At 42.0% G+C, this 12,190-nt stretch overlaps 1 protein-coding gene across 3 annotated transcripts in view; it reads right to left on the reverse strand.

Moving 5' to 3' along the window:
• VPS53 (VPS53 subunit of GARP complex) overlaps positions 1-12,190 on the reverse strand; it is a 131,775-nt gene that overhangs the window by 17,578 nt on the left and 102,007 nt on the right. For all 3 annotated transcript variants that reach the window (XM_036408414.2, XM_045571037.1, XM_045571038.1), the window contains exons 16-17: positions 10,950-11,032; positions 9,134-9,212 (exon numbers count right to left, since the gene is read on the reverse strand). In XM_036408414.2, coding sequence (XP_036264307.1) covers positions 9,134-9,212; positions 10,950-11,032 — 162 coding nt within the window. The remainder of the gene's footprint in view (positions 1-9,133; positions 9,213-10,949; positions 11,033-12,190) is intronic.

Below are 12,190 nucleotides of genomic sequence, written 5' to 3' on the forward strand. Positions count from 1 at the left end.
AAGTTCCTGCTGGTGAACTAACTTCTCCCTTTTTAAAAATATGTTTTTATTGGTTTTAGAGAGAAAGGAAAGGAGAGGGAGAAGGACAGAGAGAGAGAGAGAGAGAGAGAGAGAGAGAGAGAGAGAGAGAGGAAACAAAACAAAACAAAAACATTCATCAGTTGCTTCACATACCCACCCCGGCCAGGGATCAAACCTGCAACGTGGGCAGTTGCCCTAACCAGGAATCAAATGTGTGACGGGATGACGATGCTCAACCAGCCACGCTGGCCGGGGCGAACTCACTTCTCCTGACCACCACTGGCCACGTCAGGGTCTGCATTCGGAATACATGTGAAAAGATCTGGTTTGCTTTAATAACTAAAATTCATAGAACTATTGAGAGATAATGCATGAAATGTTCTTAACACAGTGCCGGGCATGTATTACCTCCATAGCTAATGTTAACTATTGCTACAGTTTTAAAAATAAATACTCTGTACTATGGAATACTATGCAATAATATTGCAGTTCTAGATTAAATGACACAGGAAACTATTAAGACCTGTTAAATGAGAAAAATCAGGTCATAAAACAGTATGTAATGTATGAACTTATTTAAAAATATATATTTGTAAAAAAAACAAAAAACAACAACCCTGAAATATATCCACTAATTGGAATTATGGGCGATTTAAATTTTCTTCTTTTTAAATATCTGTATTTTCTATAATGACGGTGACTTGCTTTTGTCATACTGAAAAAAGCCTCTCCTGTGAAAAGGGGAGGTATGCCTGAGTGAGGGTGGAAAGTGAACTGGAGGATTTCTTAACCGAGTGGTTCTGTGGGCCTCCTGAGATAGATCTACACTTTAATGGCTGAGGAAAAAAGAACAGATCTGAGGGCTGTTCTAGCTATTTCAGAATGTCTTCGGGGGATAGTAACACCACCTTCTAAATTAGTACATGTTCACAATCTTGAAATCTAATAGAAATTACATGCTAGACTGTAAGAATATTTAATTTGTTCAGTTTCTTCTTTCCGTTTTTTTTCTAAAACTACCTCTAATGAGCAAAAAGCTAAGCAGGTTTGATTTTAGAGATTTCAGAGATGTGGGCAGCCCTAGGAAAAGGGACATAGGGAGGGGCCCGCTGGTCCCTTTCAAACAGGGGTGGGGATGGGGAACCATTTTTATGCCAAGGGCCACTGGATATTTAGGACATCTCTCTCAGGCCGTACAAAACGATCAACTTAAAAACTAGCCTGCTATCTTTGGCCAAACATCTGATGAACTCACCCCTAATGCCTTGGTATGGCCAGACCAAATGATTTCGTGGGCTTTATGTGGCCCACGTGCTGAATGTTCTCCACACCTGCTTTAAAGAGAGCCATAAATGGGAAGAAAAAAAAAATCCTACCTGCAAGGCCATATTTAGACATACTCATTTCTGAAGATTTACAGAATTTACATTTAAAAAACAGAACTCTTCCTATTTCCACCAAAACACTTCAAACAACTCCCCTTTTCAAGAATCAGGAGAATTGATTTTATTTCGTGCTTCACTATTATAAAGCTTTATGGCTTTGGGTATATTATGAAAAAAACAAACAAACAAAAAAACAACAACAACAAAAACAAACACACCAGATGATAATTACTCATTAATCTTCAGGGAGAAATACACAAAGCAGACTGGAATACTTGGGTTGGCTGCTCAACCGGTTTTCTTCCCTGTAGGAAAGTCATGGTGTCAAACCAAGAAAAGCTGAAGACAAACTGTCGACCAGGATGCTTGGGAATGCTTGAAGAGCTCATAATCAAGGAAGCATGAACACGCTGTGAACCTAGTAGTGTTGGGCACACACTTACTGCTCTTCCACTTTTAAGCAAATCACTTAAGCTGCCTTGCCTCAGTTTCCACATATTCCAAAAGACTTACTCCGATTCTGTATGTAAGAACATGGTACAATGCTGCAGAGAGACCCGAGTTTGAATCCTGGTTCTGCCACCTGCTGGCTAAGAGATCATGGACAAGTGATTTAACTCAGTGTTTTTCAACCTTTTTTGGGCAAAGGCACACTTGTTTCATGAAAAAAATCACGAGGCACACCACCATTAGAAAATGTTAAAAAATTTAACTCTGTGCCTATATTGACTATATATAAAGTAATTCTCTTGAATAGGAATCAAATAAACACAAAGAAAGTATTTTATAATTACTTTATTATGAAATATTAAGTAAACAAAATAGTGAAAAATTATAAAATTCTTGTCTTGTCTGCACCTGTGGCACACCAGGCAACATCTCGCGGTGAACAGCGGTTGAAAAACGCTGATTTAACTTATCTCACAGAGCTCAACTAAGAAAATAATGCAATGTGGGAGGGAAAAGGGGTCTGAAAGGTAATTTTAACATCACTTTTCAGCAACACTACTATAATCTCAAAGTCACAATTTCAGAGAAACCACTAAACTCTTGTATTTTACTTCTTCCACATGGGCCTGGCCTGCTTACAGTAAGGCCATTTGTGCGTATGTTTTCTGCTAAACTTTGCCCTCTGTGTTTTCCTCTCCTTTTCTTTAAAAAATATATATATATATTTTACTGATTTTTTTACAGAGAGGAAGGTAGACGGATAGAGAGTTAGAAACATCGATGAGAGACATCGATCAGCTGCCCCCCTGCACACCCCCCTCTGGGGATGTGCCCGCAACCAAGGTACATGCCCCTGACCGGAATCGAACCCGGGACCTTTCAGTCTGTAGATGAACACTCTATCCACTGAGCCAAACCGGTCTCGGCTTTTCCTCTCCTTTTCCAGCAGCAGGGCTCTTGCCCACACCTGGGGGAGCTAATAGGTGGATGTGGGCATCTCCTAATTCTAACCTTTCTTCAGTCAGTGCCAGGTGCCACTCCCTATAAGACACTCACGTCTCCTGTTCTAGCCTCCCAGCTGCACACAGCTCCATCAGTTCAGTACAGTTACCCAATTTCTTTGTTGTCAAATGGGTGTCTACAAACTTTACTATTAGCTCTTTCTTCTTCCTGCCTTCTTTAGCTTCAAAGTCATTCACGGAGTACAGCAAGTCCTCAAATAACATTGTGTCATTCGGTGTGGTTTTGTTACAATGCGGTAGGAACTTATCTCTTGTTTATATCAATTAGCTTATGGTAAAATTGGTTTCATTGTAAGTTGTTTCATTTAAAGTAGCAACATTAAGTGAGCACTTACTGTACTACTGTTAAGCAAGGACTGTGCTATGCTATGTAGACCCAAAATGAAATAAGCTTCAAGTTGTTCAAAGCTTAATAGGAGAGGTGGAAATGGAAAAATAGCTGTATAACAAAATAGAGAGGTAGTCTATATACTGTGGTGTCTTGAGGGAGAAAGACACTCTTGTAAGGCAAAACATGGTGACACCGCAAGAGATTTGAAACAGCTAAAAATCTCGAGAAGGAACAAATGTGGAGGACTCATACTGCTGATTTCAAAGCTTTCTACAAAGCAACAAAACAGTACAGCACTGGCCTAAGGACAGACAGATAGATCTAAGGGAGAGACCTAACTGTCCAGAAGTAAACTCATATATCTATGGCCAACTGATTTTCTTTTTTTCTTTTTTTAAAATATATTTTATTGATTTTTGTACAGAGTAGAAGGGAGAGAGATAGAGAGTTTGAAACATCAATGAGAGAGAGTCATCAATCAGCTGCCTCTTGTGCACCCCCTACTGGGGACATGCCCGCAACCAAGGTACATGCCCTTGATCGGAATCGAACCCGGGGACCTTCATTCCCAAGCCGACGCTCTATCCATTGAGCCAAACCTATGGCCAACTGATTTTCAACAGGAGTGCCGAAAGGATAAAGAAAAGTCTTTTCAACAAATGGTACCGGGAAAGCTAGATGTGTACATGCAAAAGAATGACGTTAAATCCTTGCCTCACACTATATTCAAAAATTAACTCGAAGGGAATAGAAGGCCCAAATGTAAGAGCTAAAACTATAAAATGCTTAGAAGAAAATGTAATTTTGGATTAGGCAATGGTGTCTTAGATATGGCACCAAAAGCACAGCATCAAAAGAAAAAATAGATAAATTGGATTTTGTCAAAATGAAAAACTTCAGTGCTTCAAAGTTCATAAACAAGAAAGTGAAAAGACAAGTCACAGAAAAAAAGAACATATTTGCAAATTTTATTTCAATTAGTGGTCTAGTCTCAGACTATAAAAAAGAATTTTTACAACTCAACAATAGCAAACCACCTAATTTAAAAATGGGCAAAGTATTTCTATCTCTCTATCTTTCTCTTTCTCTCCCTCCTGCTTTCGGTACATCTTAACATCTGCTATGTCCCTGGCTCTTTGTTTCTCCCTTCCTTCCTCCTTCTGTCTCTATCTGTCTCTATCTCTGTCTCTGTCCCTCTCTTTGTTTATCTCTTCCTTCCACCCCTCCTACCCCATTTCCCTGCTGTGTATCTGGCCAGAATCAGCCGGGCAGCCATAAATGGCAAAGTGCTCTCACTGGTCCCTAGAAACCTCCCTTGGAGTCCCTCTGCGCCCTGTAGCCACCTGCACATCCCCTTGGCCCTCTCTCCCTTCTTGGCCTCTAGGGCACCCAGGTTATGGGTTCCTGGCATTGGCAAGGTGTCAGGAGGCACTTCCCCTGCTTCACCTCCCCCCACCCCCTCCACTGGAGGAAAAAGCTCAATTAGAAAAGTATCCCAGAACATGTTAAAAAAAAGGGAGGGGGGGCGGGGAATGGGCAAAGGATTTGAATAGACATTTCTTCAAAGAAGATATACCAAATGGTCAATAAGTACATGAAAAGATGCTCAACATCTTAGTCACCAGGAAAATGCAAAAACAAATTGAAACCACAATGAGATACCACTTCACTATTATAATGGCTATAATTTAAAAAAATAGTGTTGGTGAGGTTATGGAAAACTGAGAACCCTCATCCACTGCTGGTAGGAATGCAAAATGGTGCAGTCACTTTGGCAATACCTCCCAATGTTAAACATAGAGCCATCACATGACCCAGCAGTTTCACTCTTAGGTATGATATATGCAAGAGAACTGGAAATATTCACACAAAAACTCATACATGAATATTCATAGCATTATTCATAATTAAAATGTGGACACACCCAAATGTCCAGTGACTGATGAATGGATACACCAAATGTGGTATAATAGTACAGTGGAATATTATTCAGCCATTAAAAGGTACAAAATACTGATACATGTTATTCCATGAATGAACACTGAAAACATTAGACTAATCGAAGGAAGCCAGTCACAAAAGCCACATATTGTATGACTCCATTTATGTGAAATGTCCAGAATAGGCAAATCCATAGAGACAGAAAGTAGATTAGTGGTTGTCAGGGTAACCGGGAGTGACTGCTAATAGAATTGGGTTTCCTTTTGGTGTAGTAGACATTCTGGAATTAGACAGTGGTGGTGGATGGATGGCCCTGTGAACAAGGAATTATACCCTTTCAAAGGATGGATTCTACCTCAATTGTTAAAGAGGGGGCAGACATTTCTTAAAGGGTTTGCTCACTAGGCAGACAATAATGGAAAGAGAATTCTAGAAAGAATAGAATGAGAAAAGGCATGGAAACCACAAAAGAGGAATGCATTCAGGGAAGCGAAAGAGGCCTGAGACTGTATTTAGGCACATACACAGGCGCTGCCGAACGAACCAAGTAGTGCAGGGACAAATGATGAGCCACTTCCTTTCAAAGGCTCTTCTCCTCTCCCCATCGGCATAGAAACTCTCCCCTCTTTGAAAGAGGGACTATTTTGTACTTTCTTTCGGTACTGATTTTTTATGGTCCTATACTGCAGTTATTCGGGCATCTCTCTCATCTCACACACCTCTTGCCCCACACCTTCTGGAATCTAAGAACCTGGCCTTGCAACTCCCAGCACCGTGCTGGGTAGAGTCTGATGTGAACCCTTCAATTAGCAGCAAAAATGATGGAATCACAGACAGTAATAAGCATGATTACAAAAGTTTTTTAAAATCCTAGAAGAAACTACACAAAACAGGATGCAGGCACCAATAACAGACAGTGTATGTTGAATCACCCTGTGACCACTTGGCTTGTTTATATCTAGTCATTTTCATCACATGGATTTCATTTTGCAGGAACTCCAGAAGACTCAGACAAAGAGCCACAGCCTCCCAGCCGCTGCGTTCCCAAGCCTGTGGTTTTCCTCTGATATAAACAAAAGATTCCGGAGGTATGGTCTCTGCTAGTATTTGCTGGTGTGGGTCTGGGGGAGAAATGAGCGGCAGGGCTAAGGACTAGGGGCTGGAGGGAAACCCACCTAGTGAACTGACAGTTCATATAAGCAACACCTGGAGTGTTAAATCCCCTCCAACTGTTGTTTTACTAGAAGAAAAAAACCCTCCTCTTCTTTGGAAAATGTAAAAATTCTTTCACCAGCTGCATTCCGATCTACAGTGTGTGGCAGTTCAGGAGAGATGGCAGCTGGAAAGGATCATGCTCGGGATACAGTGAGTGTTCACCAGCAGCCAGGGATGAAGCCACAAAATGGATCTTCCGAGCCACGTTCCTTTAAGAAAATGGGTGAGCCTCGACCTGCCTGCTCAGAGTTTTCTGCTTGTGAACACTGAGAATACTGGAAATGCACATCACCAGGATTGGCGACAGAATCCACCTTTTGACTAGAAAAGCTGTGACATCAGTTTTTCAGGACTCCCCACTTAGTTTCATAAAACCCCGAAGCCCAAGCTTCGGGTTTAATCCTATTTTTGTTAAATATTTACAATCTACTACAAACCCAAATTCAGACCAAATGTCAGCTAACAAAACCTCACGACACAGCCATTCCTCCTGACGAGAGGAGGGAGGACTAGCATCTACTGGCACCGGGTCAGTCACTCTCTTTGTGCTCCATCCTCAACTCCGGAAGCAGATGCCTGACTTCACATACAGAGAAGGTAACTTGGGCCCCGAGAGGTTAAGTCATTTACTCAACACCCGCTGAGGAAAAATGAGGGGAGTTAGGTCTGTCTGACTCCAAAGCCAGTGTTCTTTCCACTGTGCTGGGTCTGCTACTGCCCAGTATACCCCAGAGAAGTTCTTTCTCCAGAATTTGTAAGAATGCTATAAGAGTCTAAGACTAAAATAGGCATTGGCAAACTTTTTCTGCAAGGGGCCAGATTGTAAATATTTTAGGCTTTGCGAGCCATATGGTCTCAGTTGCAATTACTTAATTCTGCCCCTGTAGCCAAAAAGCAGCCCCAGACAATATACAGGGTGGGGCAAAAGTAGGTTTGCAGTTGTGAGTATGTGAAACACAGAGTTTATGCTTCTCCCTTTGACCCTTTCTAGCCCACCCTCACCCCGCACCCAGGCCTTGGGTCATACATATATGCATTCAAGTTCTTTGGCTGATCTCTTCTGACCCACCCTCAGACTTTATTCTTATATTCTTACTTATTAATTACTGTATATTTTCCCATACAAACAACTGTAAACCTAATTTTGGCCCACCCTGTATAGATAGATGAGTATGGCTATGTTCCAATAAAACTTTATGTATGCCTTTATTTAAAACTTTATTTGCACCTTTCGGCTCTCTGAGCAGCACCATGGCAATCAACAAGAACAAGTGACTTACAAAAGGTGGCAAAAAGGGAGCCAAGAAGAAAGTGGTTAATCTATTTTCTTTTTCTGTTAATCCTCACCCGAGGGTATTTTCCCACTGAGTTTTAGAGAGAGTGAATGGAAGGGGAGAGAGAGAAAAACATCGATGTGAGAGAGACACATCGACTGGTTGCCCCCCGCACATGCCCCAACCAGGGCTGGGGATCTAGCCTGCAATTGATGTACATGCCCCTGACCAGAGTCAAACCCGGGACCCTTCAATCTGCAGGCTCATGCTCTATCCACTGAGCCAAACTGGCTAGGGAGATCGATCCATTTTCTAAGAAAGATTGGTATGATGAGAAAGCACCAGCTATGTTCGGTAATAAGAAATATTGGAAAAATACTCATCATCATGAGAACTCAAGAAACAAAATTCTAGCTAATGGTCTCAAGGGTTGTGTTTTTGAAGTGAGCCTATTTGATATGCAAAAGTATGCAGTTCCATTTAGGAAAATCAATATAAGGTTGCTCAGGACAAAAATCTGCCTAATTTTCTTGGCATGATCTTACCAGGGACACAAAATGTGTGCTCCATGTCAAAAAACGGCAGTGGGCCTTATTTGACCCACAGGCTGCAGTTTGCTGACCCCAATTCTGGAAGGTTCTACAGTGGATAGCTTCATGTTGTTTGGCTTATAAATCAATAAAGAATTGCCTGTTCCAACTCAATTAATCAATTGTTCTATATGGTCCATGCACTAAGGAATTTACATTCCTTTAGGAAGAAAAGACACACATACATAAAATACATGTGGTATAAGGCAGCATGTGGTCGGGTACAAGGAGGGCTGAGAGCTAACTGACAGGCTGCAAGATAATAGAACACTGGGGCCCACAACCTGATCAAACAATCCTGCGTGGGCACCAGAGCTCAGAAAGAATTAGAAAATCCTCTCAGTGAGCAACAAAGAAGATGAGACAAAAGTTTCTAACAAAAGCACCTATTGTGGTGAGACCACTTAAGTTTTCTTCAGCACGTATCAGACACTAACCAAAGTTAACATCTTTAGACTTACCAAACCCATCTGCTCCATGTTTTGAACAAGAGATGGGCCCTAGCTGGTTTGGCTCAGTGGATAGAGCACTGGCCTGCAGGCTGAAGGGTCCCGGGTTTGATTCCCGCCAAGGACACATGTCCAGGTTGCAGGCTCAATCCTCAGTAGGGGGTGTGCAGGAGGTAGCCCATCAATGATTCTCTCTCATCATTGAAGTTCCTCTCTCTCTCCTTCTCCCTTCCTCTCTGAAATCAATAAAAATATGTATTTTTTAAAGAGGACAAGAGATGGACCGAAGGTACAACATAAACTGAGTGCTTTGGGAAACTCCTCAAGCTCCCCCATTCTCCTGACTGACACTCTGAGCACCGAAGAGCCTGAAGACGCTCGGGCAGGAGCTGACAGGAACTACCTGGGGTCACCTTCGGATGGGTCGTCTGGAAGAACACTCCCCAAACCCTTACCTTGCTCATGGCAGTCAGGGCCGGGTCACAGGCGGCATCCAGGTCCTGAACCAACAACTGGATGCTGTTCGAGATGACACTGCAAGTCAAACAAGTTCGCAGGTCAGAACTTTCCCCAAAAGGACTTTCAAATGGCGCAGCCCTTCCAAATGTTTTAGGCACCGTGTAAAACAGACTCATCATTTCATCAGAACTCAGTGCACGTGAGTTTCAATTCAAAAGGGAGTGAGTGACAACGAGGAACACTGGGCTTTTTCTTCATCCTTGCTGCCTGTCCTGGTCTTATTTAGGACTGTCCTCCCCGAGGATACAAAATTCTTCCTATTCGCCGCACCTGGACTCTCTCTTCACTTCTACCTCCCAAAGTACAAAGGAGAGGAAACGACTTAAGAAAACTTTAATTTTTCCTCAAAAAGTGGTGATGAGAAAGCTCAGCCTATCCCAATCTCATGTAATGACCATATCAAAAATACTGCTAAGAAACGCCAGGGAAAGAACCACTTCAACAAGGCTTTTCAGTTTGAACTTCTTAGACAGATACACCCCCCCGCCCCATCCACACACACACACACATACACACACGCACACAGCTAAAATCTGGCTGCTTACAATGTATACCAGATATTTCCAATCAGTGTGCTACAGCACACTGGTGTGCTACAAGGATTTTTAAAACATATAATACCTATTTAGCCAGGGGTACAGACCTCTTTCCCCTTAGATTGACAAATAAATAAAATGGGCACCGGTTTGGCTCAGTGGTAGAGCGGTCTGCGGACTGAAAGGTCCTGGGTTCGATTCCGGTTAAGGGCATGTACCTTGGTTGTGGGCACATCCCCGATAGGGGGTGTGCAAGAGGCAGCTGGTCGATGATTCTCTCTCATCGATGTTTCTAACTCTCTATCCCTCTCTCTTCCTCTCTGTGAAAAATCAATAAAATATATTAAAAAAAAAAAAAAGAATTCCTAAAAAAAAAAAAAAAAATGACAATTCCAACACAGTAAACTTTTGGTGTAAATGAATCAAATTATATCTACTTTTTTGTCAGATCAGCAAAATATATATATATATATATATATATATATATATATACACACACACACACACACACACACACACATATATAAAATATTGTTTGGTGTGCTGCAAAAATTTAGTAATTAATTTATGTGTACCAGGGGATAAAAGGTTGAAAATCACTGTTTTATATTCTATTAAAAATTATTTTGTTTAATCCTCACCCAAGGATATTTTCCTTTGTTTTTTTTTTTTTAGAGTGGAAAGGAGGGGGAGAGACAGAAAAAGAGAAACATCCATGTGAGAGACAAATTGATTAGTTGCCTCTCGCAGGCATCCTACCAGGGCCAAAGATGGAACCTGCAACCGAGATAGCTGCCCTTTATCAGAATAGAACCTGGGACCCTTCAGTCCACATGCAGGCTGACGCTCTCCCGAGGCAAACCGGCTGGGGCGCTGCTTTATATCCTACAGCACTGCAGTGGGGCTGGCCTCCGTGGACTTAGGACGCAGATAGGAGGCCCTGGACCTGACCTTTCTTCAGGGATGCCCAGGGGGGCTTTCTTCTTTTTGTTATTCGATTAGTGAGACAATAAAAACCTGGAAGCTACAAATGATTCTATCTGAGGAGACAGAAAGGGACACAGCTGCACCAGCTTCTAATGGTTCTTGGTGGCTGGTGGAGAACATCCTGATCCAGAAGGCCCTGGAAACCTCTGAGGTTCTGTAGTGACCTAAAGCCTGAGACATGCTGCTTGGTACAGGGCAGGCCGTGAGCACGTGTGTGCGAGGTACATACGTGCTGAATGTGTCCATTTCTCCAGTCAGATTGATTCGTTCTGTCAGACTTACATCAACCTTTTCTTTGAGTTTTTCTTCCAGCTATTAGAAGAAAGAGAAAAACATGCTTAATGATTATCCAAATAAGAACCATAATAAGAATACTTAACATGGACTGAGTCTGAAGATGCAAGCATAATTCCAGGCGCTTTTCATGTCTTGACTCATTGTATTCTCACAACCCCATGAGGAAGATTCTATTACTATCCCCATCTTACAGAAGAGGGAATGGAGGAGTGACCTACCCAAGACAGTAAGTGGTGGGACCAGGAAATAAACCTCCTCTGGAACCTGTGCCTGTAAGCATTGGGTTGTAATTGTTTCTTATAACACTGACAATTTATGTCACTGATTTTTTAAAATCCTCATGTGAAGATATGTTTTTATTGATTTTAGAGAGAAAGGTTGCGGGGGGGGGGGGGGGGGGGGGGGGGGAAGAGACAGACAGAGAGAGATTGGTTGCCTCTTAGATGCTGGATGCTCCCCAACTGGGGATTGAACCTGCAACCCAGGCATGTGCCCTGACGGAATCAAACCCATGACCTTTCGGTGCATGGGACAGGACTCCAACCAACTGAGCCATACTGGCCAGAGCCATTTCACTAGCTTAAAAAAAAGACCCTGATTTTTAGGATACTCACTACTCATCCACTGCAGGCTCACTCGCCAACACTGGAAACCTCTGGTGGTGGGTGGCAACAAAATCATTATTACAGTCTTCACTGAGTGCCCTACACACCTCCCACTGAGTTAAGGTGTTGGGGAAACTGAGGCAAAGCAAAGAAGCAGAGTCTCTGTTTTCAGCAGTCTACAGCCTAGGAGAAAAACCCTGGCCTTGAAGAAAAATATAACTGGCCAGTAATTGTAAATATCTCCAACCATCCCAGAAACTGATTCACCTAGCACTCTCAGACCTATTTATTTCACAAACTGAGAACAACGAATGTTTTGCCTTAAATTTAAAAAATGCTCTTAGGGGTGCATGAATTAGTATAATCTTTTTTGGAAAACAATTTATTTAAAAAGTAAAAAATTAAATATACACACCCTTTAAGTCAGCAATTTCAGATCTAAAAAAATACTTTAATGAAATAAAGAGGACAATGTACAAAGATATGCAAGTATTCTTTGCAGCATTCATTAACTCAACCAATATTTACTGAAAGCTCATTTTGTACCAGGCTCTGTAAACGAGTAATG

Source organism: Pipistrellus kuhlii, unplaced genomic scaffold (genome assembly GCF_014108245.1).
Source record: "Pipistrellus kuhlii isolate mPipKuh1 unplaced genomic scaffold, mPipKuh1.p scaffold_m20_p_39, whole genome shotgun sequence".
Lineage (NCBI taxonomy): Eukaryota > Metazoa > Chordata > Mammalia > Chiroptera > Vespertilionidae > Pipistrellus > Pipistrellus kuhlii.